Source organism: Alligator sinensis, unplaced genomic scaffold (genome assembly GCF_000455745.1).
Source record: "Alligator sinensis unplaced genomic scaffold, ASM45574v1 scaffold486_1, whole genome shotgun sequence".
Lineage (NCBI taxonomy): Eukaryota > Metazoa > Chordata > Crocodylia > Alligatoridae > Alligator > Alligator sinensis.
Genome location: NW_005842053.1, coordinates 2,620,229 through 2,639,035, shown reverse-complemented (window position 1 = coordinate 2,639,035; position 18,807 = coordinate 2,620,229). Strand labels below are relative to the sequence as shown.

At 41.7% G+C, this 18,807-nt stretch overlaps 1 protein-coding gene across 1 annotated transcript in view; it reads left to right on the top strand.

The window, feature by feature from the left end:
• TMPRSS15 (transmembrane serine protease 15) overlaps positions 1 to 18,807 on the top strand; it is a 109,068-nt gene that overhangs the window by 42,310 nt on the left and 47,951 nt on the right. The window contains exons 11-13 of the mRNA XM_014519606.1: positions 1,202 to 1,307; positions 1,795 to 1,945; positions 3,554 to 3,695. Of these exons, the coding sequence (XP_014375092.1) occupies positions 1,202 to 1,307; positions 1,795 to 1,945; positions 3,554 to 3,695 (399 nt within the window). The remainder of the gene's footprint in view (positions 1 to 1,201; positions 1,308 to 1,794; positions 1,946 to 3,553; positions 3,696 to 18,807) is intronic.

Genomic DNA, 18,807 nt, shown 5'->3' with positions numbered 1-18,807 from the left:
CATCCTGGTGTGGGATGTTGGTATATAGGCTGGTTACATCCATGGTGGCTAGGAGGGTGTTGCTGGGAAGGTGGTCTATGTTTTTAAGTTTCCATAGAAAGTCTGTAGTGTCTTGTACAAAACTTGCTCTGTGGGTGACAAGCGGTTTTAGGATTGATTCAACGAAACCTGATACTTCCTCAGTTAGGGTCCCATTGTTGAATATGATGGGTCTGCCAGGGTTCCCTTGTTTGTGGATTTTAGGGAGCATGTAAAAAGTCCCCGGGTTAGGTAGTGGGGGGGGATCAAAGTCTGTAGTTTTTCTTGTCTTGATGGAAATGATTTGTTGGTATTGTTGAGTTTTTTGGTGAAAAGGGGAGTAGGATCTTGTACTTCTTTGTAGTAGGTGGTGTCAGAGAGCTGTCTGTTGGCTTCCTTTTATGTAGTCTTCACGGTTTAGGATGACACTGGCTCCTCCTTTATCTGCTGGTTTTATTACTATTTGGTGGTTAGATCTTAGAGATTCTATGGCCTTTTTCTCTGGTAGACAGAGGTTGTTGTGGTGGCGTGTGTTGCTGATTATTTCATTGTTCATTCTTTCCCTGAAGCAGTCAATGTAGTGGTCAAGTTTAGGGTTTCATGCACTGGAGGTGTCCAATCTGATGTTTTTTGGGCTTTTTGGTGTTGATCTTTTCCTGAATGTTGTCAGAGGATGAGTTGTTGTTGGGAGTGGGTTCAGTTTGGTCGTGGAAAAATTCCTTGAGGCGGAGGCGTCAGAAGAATTCTTCTAGTTGTCCACATTGTAATAATTTATTAGGGTATTTTTCTGGACAGAAATTTAGGCCTTTGGAAAGGATAGATTTTTCAGTTTTGGTAAGCGCATGTGTGGAGAGATTGATAATATTTATGGGTTGGTTGTTGCTTTCAGTTTCATCAAGTCTGAGGTTGGAATGTTGTAAGGTGTTGGTGTTGTTCCTCTGATAATTATTTTCCAACTATTTGAGTTGGTCTGATAAAAGATATCAGATTCACCCAAGGAACCTTGTCTGCTTAATCTTATGGTTAAGTATTAACCTGATTTAGCTCATACTGACTTGTAGCATGCTTAATGCCGTTCGCTATTAACACTATCCTTTGGTGTTTTTATTAGCTGTAATAATATAGTTTGATCAGCAAACATCACAAACTTGATATCCAATAAAAGATACTTTTTATTTTACAGGATTTTATATTTCAACACCCACAGAACTTGGAGGTGGGCAAGCTATAGTCCAGCTTTTTAGTTTGCCTTTAGTTTCAGCTTCAGATCCCATCTGCCTAAGTTTTTGGTATGTTGCATCTTTAAACTGAATATTTGCTTAATCTAACCATTAAGAAATAATTACTAAATCTAGCTTCTAATTTAAACTATAATTACACTGAAATGTTCTATTTTAATAAATGATATTGTGGCTTGGTGCAAAGTGCACATAGCAGCAATATAAGCCACTTCTGTGAAGAGTTTGGATTTCCATCACAGACTTATGAAGTTTGCCATTAAACTCAATGAAGACTATATTTTGCATATAGAAAAATGCTGGACAAGATGGAGGAAGACTGGAGTGAAATTCTATGTTCTGGTTATACAGGCAGTCAAATCACTCATTTCTATTTAGAATTTTGCTTCCTGCAGTCCCTTGATAACATCTGATAAAGTGAAGTACTGCTTATGAAAGCTTATGCATATCTGTTCTAGTTAGTCCATAAGGTGCAATTCTATCCTGACTTTATACCTAACTTCAGACTAACACAACTAGCTACCTCTCTCCTTTCTAGGTATCATATGTATGGTGTTAATGTGTATCGTTTAAGTGTTAACATCATGAAAAGTGACATGATAAAAAAGACAGTTTTCCAGAAGGAAGGAAATTATGGAAATAACTGGAATTATGGTCAAATAACATTAAATGAGACATCTGATTTTCAGGTTTGCTATTCAATTAATACATTTTAGGCCATTTAAACTTCAACTTCTTCCCAGCCATTTTTGTCATTTATCTGTAGTGTTCCACATCTGCAAAGATAATTTCCTTTTCTCTTGACTAATGCATACTACCAAATGTTTACTGATGTGTAGAAGAATAGGAATTTAATATTGGATTGTATACCTTCTAGTTTCTAATTATTATTATAGTGAAACAAGAAAACATTAATGATTTGCAACAGCCAATGGTATCATCATATAGCTCTTTTCCAAAGTAAAGGAAGTTTCAGAACATCTAAATCTGATAATAATTAGGAATACCTTTACAATGAATGAAGTACGGAGCATATTTCTCTGCTGGAACTCATACCAGGTGCACTAAAGATGTCAAGACCAGATCTTTCATTTTTTATAAAATTACATATTGGAACTTAGCTCCAGAAGGTAACAGATTTAGATTTAGATGTTAGATTTAGATTTGTACCATAAATCAAAAGAGTGACTTTTTTTAGGAGTGAATAGTGGACAGTTCCTTCAGCCATCCTGGACTGGACAATGCAGTCATTATATAAGCATTAGGGATGGCCTGTTTTGTTCTGGTGGTTTTGATTAGAAGCCATTGGAGGAAAAATAGAGAAATAAAGTTTATAACGTGGGTATGCCAGGTTTTAGGAACCCTGGATTTCCCTGTAACTCCAGTAAAAATATTGGATACCTGCTATTCACTACATTACCTACATTAAATGGGACTATAGCAATGATGAGCTATTGATGAGATTAGTGCAACTCCTAAAAAGGCTATGAAGCTATGCCAGTAAGGCTAAAATAAAATTTTGTCCATGTAGATTTGGTAATCTTTTGCATAAAATAACTATTAAAATAGATGATGAACATATATTTTCAGTGATGTGAATCAGATGATGGTAAGAGGTATATGAGAGATCTGTTGATTTCTAAGCATGAGCCACAGATTGCATTTTTTTTGGAGAGCTTTCCAGAAACTGGGCAATCATCATATACCAATTAGGGGTAGGTGAACAGGGCACCAACCACAGGTGCCAACTATGAGGAAGTACCAGAATTACCCCAGGAGTTTTTACTGTGGCAGGGGTAGCCTTGCACTGCCCCTCCCCAGTACATAGAAGCCAGACACACTGCTTGGTGTGGCACTGCACTATCTCAGGGGGAGGGATGAGTGGAGCAAGTAGAATAGGGCTCCATGTCCCAGGGAACCTTTGCCAAAGAGGGCACAGCTCTGCACCCAATACGTATACATGAAGTGAACAGGATACAAGATACTGGGCAGCTGACAGCAGCAATGGTAGCAGTAGCCCAGGAAGGTAAACCTTCCTTTTCACTCACCCACTTTCCTGCTCTTCCCCACCACTTGTTCTACAGTGGTTAGTATGTCGCCTCCCAACCCCCTGCCCTGGGGTGCTTAATGAGCTTACTACATCTCTGACCATCAGTGACCCATTATGAATGCAATAGTAAAAAAAGATATTAGGGTAACATTTAGAAAATGCAGGGAAACATTTGAAACTCTTACCAAAGCACAGGAAGTCAGAAAACTTGCTGTTAAATTCTAAATGTTTGTTTCATGAATTTCAGGTGATTTTTGAAGCTCACAAGACACGTGGTCTAAGTGATATTGCCCTGGATGACATCAGTCTAACAAGTGGAATCTGTAAAGAAAGCATATATCCAGAACCAACTTTGGTTCCAACCGTTGCTACTACAACTTCACTTCCCAGTAAGTAAATCCCAAAGCATAGTGTATAGTTACTTTCTGATGCTGTATTTGTCTTTAAGTAAAGAGTTTTTAAACAGTTAGGCCTCCCCAGATAGTTAGAATTGGGAATTTCCACTGGTGGAGAGTATCACTGATACAAATGGAACCAGTTCCATTTACAGCTGTTAAGAATTATTGAAGTATTATTAATGAGGCTGAACAATGCACTCAGCATCTTGTGTCTAACATCTTTAGAAAGTGAATTTTCTTGATTTATCACCATCCTCCTCCTCATCTTTTTGTTAGCAGTTTTATTTTCAAAGTAATATAGGGAAATATTTCATTAACTAACCATAATATTATGATAAAAATAATAGGGCTCTCATGGCTGAAACTTTATGAATCCCTGAATGTGTGTTCATGTCCACATTTTAAAAGAATAACAGATTGTGCTTTCTCCATTTAAGTGGGCAAACCTGCTGTGGTTTCAGGCTTGTTTTAGTTCAACAGAATTTATACCACCATGATAGTCTCTGTTGTGCAGGCATCACTTAAAACTGTTCAGGACGATGATGATGCAGTTTCCTTTAATATTACAATGGCCAGATTATTATATCTTGTAGTGGTGGAAAGGAACAGGGTCCAAAGACTTTCCTCCATCCTGCTCCTAAGAGACTTGATTTGCAGGTGTAATGAGCAATATCAAAACCTGATCCCAATTCTGTTTTATTGCTTTTGGCCTCTGTGATCCTGAGAAGCATTGGAGTGATGATTTAGAGTTACTTTATTGTAGTAATAATAGAATAATAGACTTTACCCTCCACAGTGAAGATGCGCACCATATCCTACGTTCTCCTCAATATTTCTTTCATAACATAGCTTTGGTGTAAAATTAGTAATGTTTTTCCCCTCCAAATTAATTAATTGTTAGCAACTGTTAATAAACACTGTTTATAGTCTCTGAATTCCTGTGCTTTCTTGTCTGTGTTTCTGATTCCTAAACCACCACATTCCACAAAATGGGAGAACCTTAGTGTGGAGGCCACAGATTTAAAGTCCCTGGAAACAGTTGAACCCACAGAGCCAATTTAGTGAATTTATCAGTTTGGTTTTCTTTCTATTTCTTAGTGTGTAGGTATCACTGTGAGTTTAGAAAAGATGCATAAAACAAGGTGGCAGTACTGCATCACACATTAACTAAATAGTCTCATCCCACCTAGCCTCATCCTTAATTACTCTCTGTATAAAGCTAGTTCAAAATGGTGGAAAATCTTTCTTGGTGTTTGGTTCAGGGTTGTTTGTTTTTTTTGTGAAAAGAATTAGTGTGATTTGAGAACTAAATGTAAAGCTCTGTAAGTGGTCTTTATATGAAGTCTGAAAACATTAGAACAAACAGTATGTGCATGAGAGTTTGGTTTCCTACTGAATTCACCATCACACAATACTGCTAGAAGCTAACATGACAGCATAAATAGTGATAGGCTGAAATTTAAAATAACATAATTAATTTATTTGCTATGCATTCTTGCAAAAGAATCTGTGCTAATATTACCATTCCAGTAAAAAAATTCCATCACTTCTAAATCTGCATCATCAGTAAAGGGGAAAAAAAATGTTAAGTCTTACTAAATAATTCCTTTATTGTAGGTCTCATATTTACATATATATAATGTAGATGGTAAAGCTCAACAAAATATTACTATAACCATAAATTAGACTTGGAAATCAAATAAAGTTTGTCACCAAAGTAAATTAGTTTAAGACTTCACTTGTAAGCCTTTGAGAGAAAGTTCTCAATTAAAATGTAATAATTGAGTTCACTGGATTTGTGAGTAGGCAAAGGGATTCTTCTTGGCTTATAGCACAATATGGTGTTGTTTGAATTTGCTTCAAGACATTATTTTCCATTGAGTCTGCAATTAAAGTTGTAAGTTTTTAGATTTTGTTAAAGCACAAGGGTAAATTTCTCCACATCTTGGGTATTGTTCTAAAGAACGTTGATGGATGGTCTCATGAAAATATCACACTGGTCTATTCCATTCATAAAGTAATATTATTAATTTCAGTTTTCTGCTCTATCACTTGTCCATTAGCTGATGTGGTTTTAAGTCCATGACACATTTCTGAATCTTATCACATTTTATCCATTTTCCCACACCATCAAACAAAGTCAAAATATGTGCAGTGATATAATATTAAATTGAATCACTTATCCAAAGTAGCAAAAGCAATGTCTAATGCATAATAAATAAGCTTATTATAGAATAGATCTGTTGGGATTACTGAATCTCTCCTATGGAGATGGAAGCACGTTTTGTGTTGACACAGGCTGGGAGAATACCGTTAGCAAACTTTGTTTGCTTTCTTGTATTGTTGATCCATTGAGGATGTACTCTGCAAACTGTTAAAAATAAGAATGTTATCAATCAGCTTCAAAGCAATATTGTATTACATTGATGGACTTGAAATTTACTCATGCTAATGATTTCATTACAAAAGTCATGCCAGTAAACAAGAGCTGAGAATCTGAGCTAACCCAGTTTCTCCTCAGCATTGTTTCTCTAACACATGAGGTCATTTTTAGCAGCATCACAAAATCTCATTAAAATATCTTTTTTTTTCTTCCACTTCAAAAAAGGCATTCTTCTAAAACAAAAACAGGCATCTGAATAGTCTGAGCAGAAATACAGAATGCAGAAATACAATGGAGAAGAATCAGGGTATATGCAACCATTCAAAAGAACCCATCTAAGTTGCATGGTTTAGTTTGAGCAGCCTAAACCCCTATCAATAGAGCACCATGCAAGCATTCAGGGGAGGAAGCAAGCATGACCTGTAGATGGAACCCCTCCATGTACATCCCAGCATGCCCCATGGGATTCCTGGGTTGCTAGAGTTTGCTGAATTCATCCATGTGGGCAGGGCCATCCTGACAAGCTGGCTGCTATAGGAGAACTCCATCACAACGACTCCTCCCTCTTTCCCTGCCCAGAGGCTTCCAGAAAAGACCAAAGCAAGTTCCCAAACTTCTAAAGTTTCTTGTAAGTGAAAGCACATCATTATTTTTTATTTTTTTTTTTTTTTTCCTGCCTGGACCCTGCCATGAATTCCTACCCCTTGTACAGTAGCCCACGGACTCAAGAGCTGCAGCATATTCTTCCTGTTGCCCTGAGTGACTCACAAGAGGTTGAGGGACATCACCTGTGTATATCTGCACATGACCTGGCAGATGTACATACTGGCATGTGCCTCCCTGCCTAGGAACTTGGAGCTCAGTATCCCAGGGTCATTTTACTGGACCCCTATGTCTACCAAGTGCCCTAGAATCAGCCAGTTGCTTCCACCTGGCTGAGAAAACCAAGGTCCTTCTGGCTGTCATTGATTCTGGGGTGCTGTGGGAGCACCTCTGGACTGTTGAGTGGCAGTTTGGAGTCTGCAAAACCATCAGCAATTGGTGGGAGAAGATTGTCTTAGCCACTTAGGATGATAAGCAGTGGGTGCAAACTTCCACACGTGCTGGGCTGCCTTCATGGATCTTGATACCCATCTGGCCCTCGCACTGAAGGGCAGAACATTGGCATAAGGCCATCCCTGACTCTGGCAAAGTATGTCACCACAGCCATCTGGAAGCTGGCCATTCCTGAGAGTGTCTGTTGCCAACCAGTTCAGCATGAGCAAGTCTATGGCTGGAGTGGCAATCTGGGAAGTGTACAGGATCATCCAGGACATGATGGCAAACCATTTCATCTGCCTTGTCATGCATCTGTCATAAGGGCTTCCCCAACTATGGAGAGGAGGAGGAGACTGTTAATGGTACTGTGACAGGCTTGGGTCCCACATAATTCCTGCCCCAACTCAAATTCTAGGGGCCCTCACCTCCTTTACTCTCCCGCCACATCTTTGTTATTGTTTATTAGGAGGGAAGCCGCCTTAGGGTCTTAGAGTGAGCCTGCCATTGTTCTAGTGTCAGATTTTGACCTTCCCAGCCTCCTCCCTTTTTGCTATTGCTGATCTTTCTAGCTTTAGCCCACTGACTGGACTGAGCTTCAGGGTTCTGCCTTCCAAGGCCTTATCTCTGTACTCTCAAAGTTAATGAGCCTCCCTGGACACTATCTGTTCCAAGGCCTTATCTCTACTCTCTCTTGAGCAGCTGAGCCTCTTTAGGATTGCACCACTAGGCAGCTTAGTGCACCCCTCATTATTTGTAGGATTATTCCTCTTGGGCACTATGTGATTGCTGCCCCCTCCCCCAGGTACTATGGTACCTCCAAGCCACCCCTCATAATCCCCACAAATCAGCAGGTCTTCTCTAGTCTTATCTAGTCCCTCCTGGGCACCAAACCCTCCTGGTCTTCCCTAGGCCCAGGACCAAGCTGAAACCAAAATACAAACACAAGCCCTTCTGGCTATAACTAAACTCCTACCCCAACCTTGGTCTAAATGAGTTACTAGCCTTCAGCTTCACTTTCTGCTATCTCCAGGCCTAGCACATTCACAATCTGCCTTTCGGTCACAGGCAACTCTAGAGAGCTCGTCCCTGCTCAGCCTCTATGGCCAGACTGCCTGTTCTGAATCTGGCCCTGCCTTGTATCTCTCCCAGGGCCCTGCCCCCTTCCAGTCAGGTGACTCCCCTGGACTGCTTGCAGGTGCCTGCTAATTAATCTTATCAACTGGTCTCCATGGTGACCTAGTTGCAGCTGTGTCCTGCCTGCCCAGCAGGGCTCTCCCTAGGCTCTTTCTCTCTAAAGTGACAAAGCACCCCAGGTTCTGTTGCAAGCACCCACATCTCCATCCTTTGTCCACCCCAAGCCACCATGGAGTTCATCAACCTGAAGGCTTTTTTCTCCATTATGCTACAAAGCATTTTCAGCCACTCTCAGTGCATCGCCCACATCTTCACTAGCTGGGAGGGTAGTGCCCACAAGGCCAGGAATGGACACATTGTTGGGAGCCCTGGAGAGTACAGTTATTGTCCCACCCACATCCTTAGGGACTCTGCCTACCCTCTCCTCCCCTGGCTCTTGAAACCTTACATGGGGCATATGGACCATGAGAAAGAACACTTCAACCACTGGCTCAGCAGGTGCCTCATGACTTGAATGCACCTTCAGCACTTCAAGGCATGCTGGAGGGCTCTGACTGTGTGCCTCATCATTGCCAAGGAGTACTTGCTGCTCTTCATCACTGGTTCCTGTGTTCTGCACAACATCCTGAAAGATTGTTTCAGGCTTAACATTAGGGAAAAACTACTTCACATCTAGGGTGTCCAGACTTTGGAATCAACTCCTTCCAGAGGTGGTATAATCGCCTACCCTGGAAACCTTTAAGGGGAGACTGGATAGTCACCTTGCTGGGGTCACTTGACCCAACTTGGCTTCCCTGCTTGGTGCAGGGTTCTAGACCCAATATTTTTCCAAGGTCCCTTCCAGCCTTAAAATCTATGAATCTATGAGGCCAGGAGGAAGTCATCTGCATGGGGTACACAGAGGAATCTTGTCAGATGGGATTTAAACTTCCACCATATGTGCCGTTTTTAGATTGAACTAAGAATTGTAAACATTTGTGCACCTTGCATTTCTACCACACTAAACTCAAATCTATCAATCTAAAAGCATTTTCAGTCACTGAGTTGGTTGCCCTAATCTAAATGTTCAAATTAGAATTTGACCAATTTGAAAATAATTCATAGGGTTGTCTTCATAAGTGCTCATAAAACTCTACTGTGGTGTCATCGGTGAGAAAGCAAAGAAAATGTGTTCTGATTGTATTTTGTTCCTGGTAACTATCAAGTAAAATAAATTCCAAGATAACCTCACAGTGATTTACTTTTTTAACTCCACTGGTGATTTGGGGTAACAATTTTGTCAGGTGCAAATAAAATCAATTATTTCTTTACTATATATTCATACCAGCATAGAAATTGGGGCACCTGTATATGTTGCAAGGTTTAATCCTCATTAAATTAAATAGGTTTATAAAATTTTTAATTGTTTATTTTAGCACACCGCATCAACACTTGCATCTACTAGGCATTTGAATTAATTAAGCCTGGTGTGCAATTCCCTGTAAATTCCAGCAGGAGGATCTGCATACCAATACCATACACTGCTGCTATATTCCCTACTGAATTACAGTAGGGGGCACATGTAAACCAGTAATACACCACTAATCCCTCCCGGCCAAACTGTGACACCCCAAAACCACATGAACTCTCATGCCTCCCTCATCTGCTCCCATGCCCCCTAAACCCCCTTAAAGGACCCTTCTTCCCCATGTAAGAAAATAAATAAATACCTATAAGTGTGTGTGTGTGTGTGTGTGTGTGTGTGTGCATATAATATGAATTTTTTGTGTGTAAGTATATAAATATAATTTTTTTATGGGATAAAGAGTGGGTTGCCAACTTGCTCCTCATCCTCCTACTCATTGCCATTCGTGATTGCAGCTGGTGTGGGGGGAGAAAGTACACGACCTGTGGTGATGGTGGCAGTAGATACAATTAGCATTGCAAGTGACCTTCTATCTATGTGTCACCTGGTCAGGTGTCTGTGTGCTGGGCATAGGTGCAACAGAGCCTTTTCCCTTTACTGTGGTGGATGAGTGTGGGGACGGTGATGTACCACCCACTGCCAAGGAAAGGGGTAGCCCTGAAAGTTGAAATGCTGAAAATGGGGTGACCTTCCTTGTGTAATCTCAGCCAGCACAAAGAAAAAAAAAATGCACCTACAGCACTACATTCACTCAGGGGGAGGGGAAGATTAGGGGGTGAAGGTGCTGTTGTTACCCTGGCCAGGGCAAGGCAGGAGCAGGCATTGGAGGGGTAGGGGGGACAGGATGTGGTTCTCACTGTGAGCTGAGACTGCAATCATGACTGGCGGCTACCTGCAATCTCTGCATAGTGCTTTGACACATGGGTGAGTTGTGGGTAGCCCTTGGGACCCTGTGGGCATCCCTCCTTGGTAAACCCATCAGTACATGGCTCTTTTTCTACCTACACCCCCTTTTGGTGCTTTTCTGGGAAAAAAAATTTGCCAGGATGGTGCCGGTATGTCTGCACTGAATGATGCATTTTGCGCCAGAAGGAGGGGAGAAAACTATGCAGATTTCAGGCACCCTGGTCCCATGAATCTGAATGTGGGGTGACCTTCCCTGGGCAATTCCAGCCAGCACAGGGGGAAAAAACCCCACAGTTATGGCACTGGGTGCATTATGGCAGGGGCAGAGTGTAGGGTGAAGGTGCTGTTGTCACACCGGCCAAGGCAAGGCAGGGGCAGGCAGTTCATGAGGTGGGGAGGGGGGTGGAGGTTGTGATAATGTGGATCTGACTGTGAGCTGAGACTGTGAAATCATGACTAGTCACTCTCCTTGGCATGCCTGTCAGTATATGGCCCGTTTCTTACATGTGGTTTTGCTGCTCTTTTTGCAAAATAACTGCCAGGATGGCACCAACAAGTCAACACTGATGGGTGTTTTTTCACTGAAATGGGGGGGGAGGGGGGCGAACTTTTCCTGACCAACTGAACAGCATCCCTTTAAATTGTGGGAGCAGTGTTTGGGGTACAGGTATGCTGTATTGATCTGAGATGTCTGAGGCCAAGGAGAGAAGACAGCAGGCCAGAGACAGAAGAAGAAAGCCAGCTAGGGCATGTAAGACTAGGGCAATGTGGTCCTATGAATATCTTGGGTGTCTCCAAGGAGAGTTTCCCAGCAGGGTCACAAGAAGACAGCGTTTGAGTGCAGGCTGAAGTCCAATATGAGAGCTGCTTTCCGACACGGAGTTGCAAGAAGGCATCGCAACATCCTCCACAACCAGTATGTCTAACCATTGGGAACTGACATTCTGACATGTGAAATGACACCTGAGATTAGGTTAGGCTCTGGGGGAGGGACAGGGGCGGGATGGGTTAATACAGACAAGTGACAAATGTGGGTGGGGTGTTGTTTACTTCAACTGACAACTAACTAGATGAGTTGGGGGGGATTTGGTTGTCATGCAGGAAGGTGAAGGGCAACACAAAGCACAGAGGCTCTGCTAGCCAGTGAATACTGTTCAGGCATTCAGGGCAGCCCCTTATTGATGGCTTACCAAGGAACCTTCCTACCGGATGGTCTAATACCCCCCCCCTCCCCCACACACACACATGTTCTTTCTTTCCTGTTTTCAGGTAGGAATGATCCGCCGCCGCCGCCGCCAGCGAAGAAGAAAAGCAGACTATATACGAAGTCTGAGAATGATGCTTGGACATGCCATCACTTCCTGTGTGGTGTGGCTGAGGCACATCAGTGGTAACTTGCAACTGTCCTACAATTATTTTCCATAAAAACCTCTTGGTTAGGTCCTGATTACTCTTTACTTGGTTGGTTGGTTGGTTGGTTGGTTGGTTGCATGGTGTGCGTGTCTGGGAGGGAAGCGGGGGAGGTTGCAGTGGCAGGTTTAGGTCTGTGTGCCTGCCTGCTGCCCCTGCCCCACTGGCCATGGGGTGCCCTCCCTGCTTGCAAGTAAAGGCAATAAATAAAGTATGATAAATAAGTAAAACAAAGATAAGTAAAAAAAAAAATAAATAAAAAAATAAAGTAAAAATGATAAATAAATTGATTGGCTCCTGCCTTGCCCCCAACATGTAATGGTGTCAGTTGGTTGCATAGGGGGAGAGTGTGGGTTGGTAGGTGTTAGTCTCTGCTTGCCTCTGCACTCTGGCCCATGGGCCATGGGGTGCCTTCCATGTTTAGTGTAGCTTTTTCACTGCTCTCTGCCCCATGGCCAGAGAAGTGGCTGGCTCTTGAAAAAGCAATTGGGAGTGGTTGGCTCCTGATTGTGTCTGTTGAAAAGTAAGAGCTAATGTGTGTGTGCGGAGGTGGGGGAGGGGGAAGAGGGTTAACCTTTTAAATTTATTTTTTAAAACACCGCACAGTTCATAACATAAAAATAGAACAGCCTACCCTTCAGGCTTCCACCTCCACGCAAGCTGAAGGTCACCTCAGATTCCAGCCTTTTTTGAACTCTTGTCTTCTAGCACTGGGGCTACTGGTCAAAGAATATAAAACCTTGTCTTGGGACAATGTAAAAGGAAGGAGCCTCAAACAAATGGCACATAGTACCCATCCTCCATGAAGAACCAGAGATTTATGTGCTTAAATAACCATTTTAAAAAATAACCCACAAATACTATAAATATAAAAAAGCATTCTGTGTACTTGCACGGTAAAGTTAAAAGTGTTAGCAACTCGATATTATTCTGCCAGTGGGTAACTCTGCTTATGCTCTTATCATTGTTTTAAAAAGATTCCCTGAAAAACTTTCCTGCATGGTAAATCCCCAAAGAGTACCAGAGATCATTTGGGGAAAAAAAAAAAAAGCACCCTCTTCTCGAGGTCAATAATTTCTAAACAGGTACAAAAAAACATTTAAAACTCACAGCATCTTTGTTGCCATTTACTAAGTAACATTTGCTACTTCACAAGGATGGCGAGTTATGAATTTTCTCAAGTAGCTACCTTTCAAATTGAACAAAGTAGTCCTTTATAACTTGCCATTGCAAGCAAGGGGGAGTCTGTCTGCCTGCCTCTGCTGCTTGCCTGCTGCCTCCCTTTGCTCTCTGCCCCAATGGCCTTGGGGCCCACTCTCTGCTTGCTCTTCTTCAAATATAACTGTGGCACTTGGTTCCATGGGTTTACTAAGCTGAAGAGTGCTTACTGCTTCTTGCAAATTGTTTACCTTGAAAATTCTGTAACGGTTGGGTTGTTATTTATGCAAGTTAGGGTGAATAAATCATTAACGGCTAATTATGTAAAAGAGAATTATCTGTCTCCTTTTCTTTCATGTCTGCTATCCTCACTTGCAATTGTTTGAAACAGCAGGAAAAGTCATTTAATCAGTACTGGAAAACCCAGAGAATCCTCAAGTAGCAACAACATGGCACATGGGGGAGAGGGCAGGGGTAGATTAAGATTCCTTGGGGCCCCGGGCCCTGCCTTGCAGCTGTGGGCTCCATCCCCAGCTGATGCCACAGGAGCTGCAGCCAGAGTGGGATGTGCTGCCCCCGAGGCCCGGGGCCCTGCACCCTATGCCCTGCCCTGCAGCTGTAGGCTCCATCCCCAGCCAGTGCCGCAGGAGCAGTAGCTGGAGCAGGACATGCTTCCCCCCAGGCCCAGGGACAGCTGGCCCGTGCATTAATCCTTGTATGGAGGCCAGGGAGTCCCTGACTGTGGCTTGGGAGTGATGGACATTGCCAGGGCCAGGGTTGCCATTTTAAGTTAGGGCCAGCAGGATGGGGTGAGACTGTGCAATAGTGACTGACCTGGCAGCACAAGAGATCCTGGCAGCTATGGGCTGGCTGCACTCATTGCTAGGAGTGGGCTGGTGCCAGCTGCTATCTTGAGTGCTGCCATGAGTCTAAATGGGGACTGGGTAACCTTGTGCACTCATGAATGATGCGGCAGCCAGCACCAAAAAAAAAAAAGGGAGAGGGGGGTAGCTACAGGTGGCATACACCATTTAGCTGTGTCTGACTGAAAGGGAAATGAAAGCTTTCCATGGCTCCCTCTCACCCCTTCCCAGAGGCACGCAAGCAGTTCATTCCTGGACTGAACCTGGGGCAAGTTATGTGCGAACTGTGCCATTCTCAATTAAGGGCTTCTGGTTGCCATGAGTCTGACTGTGAGGTGACCTCTTGTGCAGTCATGAGTGGTGCGGCACGGAGTCGGCACATGGCACGAGGAAAAAAACCCTTAGCAGCTACGAGTTGCGTTTGCACAGGGGCAGGTAATGCGGCGATTGCGCCATTGTAACCCTGGCAAGGGCATGGCCGGGGCATACATGGTAGGGTGTCCATCTGCAGGTATCCATACAGGAGAGAGAACACTGATGCATGTTGGGCTGGGTGGACCGCTGCATCTGCCATACTACACCTGGCGTAGAGGGAAATGCATAACACCCATTTATCGAAACGGGGCAGCTGCAATTCGGAGTGACATCTGGTAGACTAAGGGGTGAACCACAAAAAAGTTGCAGCACCATCTGGTGAACAAAGAGGCTCATTACACATCTGAGTGCCTTTTTGTTTGCACACAAGGAATCCATGGATGTGATGCTTTAATTTGCGGTGAGCCAAACTAAACTACATCCAAGGAGTTTTACTTTAATGCACCAGAAAGACTTTTAAAGCGTCCAGAAAACCTGCTTGTGGAAACAGGCGCACTGTCGGAGTGCAAGACAAGACAAAAAGATTATTTATAATGTCTTGCATTTACGCATCACAGGATCAAATTTTGCCATAAGCAGCTAATGTCCTACCATTTGAACAGAAAGTTGTTCTGTTTGAGCATTAGACCATGAGGTGGCTCATAAACTTCTTATAAATCCTTAAAGTAATTGTGCTCATGAGTGTAACCAGTTTTCCAGAAAGATTAATTTCATCACAATGCGTTCTTGATTATATTTACAGGAACTCTTTCACTTTGGATTATAACTTTACAAAATTTCTACATTAAATGTGTGTCTTTACATAGTTTCTTTCTTTTTTAAAGTTTTGGTATTTCTTGTAAAGAATTATGAAAGTTCCATATTGTGACGGTTGTTCCAAAGTCCAAAGCCTTTCTTGTATGTACTACAGTTTCCTTAAATGGGTAATCTGAACAGAAACTTGTCCATTGTGCAGGCTGTCAAAATGGCTTAAAATATTTCAACATGTAATTCTAGTAATATACAGTAAAAGCAAAACAATCAATATATTGGATTTTAATATTGCCCTTCTGTAAGGCTCACCTCTTTCAAACTGATAGAGCCCAAATATGGAATGCAGTCTGATATAGACTCGAAAAGAGCTTCAAAAAATGATTCTTCATGAGGAAATTTACAATATGGCAGGATTGTTTTCTTTAGGGAAACTAAGTCTTACTGTAATCAAATTAATGTAATTTCCAATAACAATGAAGAACTACTAAAGTCAGAGCGCGCACAATTTCTGTAACACTGGCATAAAATGTGCAACACCCCTGCAAATGAAGCCCACAGAAAAGAGGTGGCAATACATTTCACGTGAAAGCCATAATCTATAACTATATTTTTAAAGAGTTTTGACTTCGTAAACGTCTTAAAGTAAAAAGAACACTTCACTTTGAGATGTCATGTGACTTCGCTATCTGAATCTTCACAATATCTGTTGGGATAGTCTCATAGTACACAGATTACAATATCATTTACAAACTAAACCATTCTTTCTTCTACAAAGCTAAAAAGAAAAGCACATTTTCCCTAAGGAAAAAGCCAGAGATTTAAATCTTGGAATATATTATGTAAGTCTCTTAGAAACACCCAAGAGGTTCTGTCATGTACCAAGCATGCTGAATCAAAGCATGCTAGGTCAGATTAAAATATTTACTATATTGTTCCATCTCCCAAAATGCAGAATATCACACACACACACATACATCCTTCCCTTATACATATACTCTGCCCTCACATCTGGAAGTTTTATTAGCCTTCCTTCTGCATTTGTTCAGGTGAAGTTTGACAGCAATAATGATTAAATATGCTTAAACTAAAACATTTTCTTTCCTTCCGTCTTTATTTACTGGAAGCAAAAAGTGCAGAAAATCTCACAAAAGCCTCCTGACTTTTGAGCTTCGGTCTGTGAACTGAATTCATAGAGAGATTCTGAGATAAGAAATGTAATGTTTATCTTACGTGAACCCTGTTAATCTTTTAAGGGTTGCTAGTCACCAACGTAGAAACGTCCTCAGGTATTCCTGAGACCTTCACTCAGTCTTGAAACAGAAGTTTCACATCTGCTAAGAGAGCAAATCAAATTCTGCCCTCAGCTAAAATCCCACTGTCTTCAGTAGCACTATAGGGACTTTCACTAAAGACAATTTCTCCATCTGAGATTTTCCAATCACTGGATTAAGCCTTAGTCCAGTGAATGGAAATGGAAGCAAAATATTGCAAGTAAAATGGATCAAATTTTGGGACAAACAGAAGGGAGCAATATCTGCTGTTTTCTCAAATCCCTAAGCTCCAAAAGAACTAAGGGTGTGCAAGTTAATCACCACAAATTGGAGACCAGCTAACTCTAAAATCCATAGCATTACAAAGTTAGCTTTTTATTTTAGTGGAAATCTTTAAAATAATCTCTCTCAAAGTGTAGCGAAGCACAGTCTATTAAAGTTTCTGACTCTTAAGTATTTTTTCTTGTATAAATTTAAATGTTTAAGGCACATTAAAATGCTATTATCAGATATTTTGAGCCACCATTTTAAAACAAAAACATGATGTAGACATGATTATCACATCAAAGTGTACTTATCTTCTCTCTTTTTCTTCCTCTGTATGTAAGCACACTTGTACACTTACGATAGATTTATGTATGATAAATATAAGTAATATACTGTCTAGAGAGCAGACCTTTTATCAGAGGATAGTTCATGAGGAAAAGTCATTCTAAGGAAAATTAAAAATTGCTATATTATCTAGCACTTAAAAGCATTATGTGAAGCAGCTAATAGGGATCTGATGAAGTGAAAGTAACTGACATAAGTGTTTGAAATATTCATTTATTACACATTATACATTTGTAATGAAATTCTGACTCATTCATCTAATAATGTTGCCTAACAGGGATATTTGAAATCACATTATAATAGGAATCTATTGCAGGTCTGTTACAGAACACATGTAATTTTTGCTACATAACTGGACCGCCATTAGAGTAAATGGTAGCATCATAATTAGAATGGTAGATACTGTAAGTGCTTCCTTACAGCCATTTGTAGCCAGACAGCTACTAATACATCTTCTTAAACCAAGCATATCTTACCAGCTAGCTTTTCAATGTAAAATTACACTTGAAATTAAAAAAGTCACTCTTAAATGTTTAAAAGCAGTGACCTCTTTGCAATTTCCATTTAATGTATACATGCTAGGCATACTAGAAGTTTTAGAAGGCTCACTAATGTCATATGACATCATTTTAGTTCTGACTGTGTGTGTGCAAGGGCCTGACTACTCACCTGTTCATAGTTTATTAAAAAACATTTTGAAAATTTCCAGACCTATGTGCACAACTTCAAAGCTCTCAAAACTCTCTCCATATTATAGAAATGTGTGTCTATACTGCTGCTTGCACATGTTTAATGTAATCACCCTCTATTTATAATGCTTATTCTCTGAAAAGTGTCTTAGAAAAGTTGGTTAATACCAGCATTCCCCTTTTGCACATGGGGAAATTGAAGTACAATGTAGATGCACTTGAGCTGTCTTTAAGGCCCCTGACAGATGTCAAAGGCACAGTGGGATCTGATGTGGGATCCCAACAATCATGCTTCCTGCCACGCCACATATGCATACCTTACTCTGCTGAGAACTCGATGGGGGGGGGGGAACGGGACTCGATGGACCCGATGGGGGTCGGACTCGATGATCTATTGAGGTCCCTTCTGACCCTAACATCTATGAATCTATAAACTAAGACTAGTGAAGGAAGGGGTGATGTGTAGGGGGTGCACGTGGGTACATGTGCACCCCCTGAGCCTGGCAGTGCACCTCCTACAAAAAGGCGCTTGCCACCCCACCACCGAGACCGCCAACCTCCGCAGGCCGCCATCAACCCATGGTCAGTGCTAGCCACACCTTCCCCCCCACACTTTACCACTGCCGTGCTTCTACCGCTGCCGTGCCGCGCCAGCTGCCAGGGGCATGAGTCATTCATGAGTGAAGGCATATAACAGTGAAGTCACTTTCCCAGAGTAATGGAATGAGACAATAGCTGACTTGTCAGAAGAATGTGGGTCTATGTACCTGTCAAATCTGTGTTCAGGAATGAAAAGCAAATGCAGCATTACAAGATTAGTAATAGCTCCCAGCAGCCAATTTTCATGTGTCCTGAACATAATGCTACCAACTTACCAAGCACACACACAGCTCTATAAATATGATCATGTTCTTCTAGTCATGTTTTTCTAGAGACAAGGTCAACAGGCATGCCCTTTAAAGCATGTCATAATCTAAGCTTCTTAAATTATGCACCTTAGAAATAGGGGGAAAAAAACAGTTTTGCACACTACTGTGCAAGTCCAGTATTATGTTTGTCACAGGGCCTTTTAAATAAATGACTCGAGCCACAAGTGTAGGAAAGAG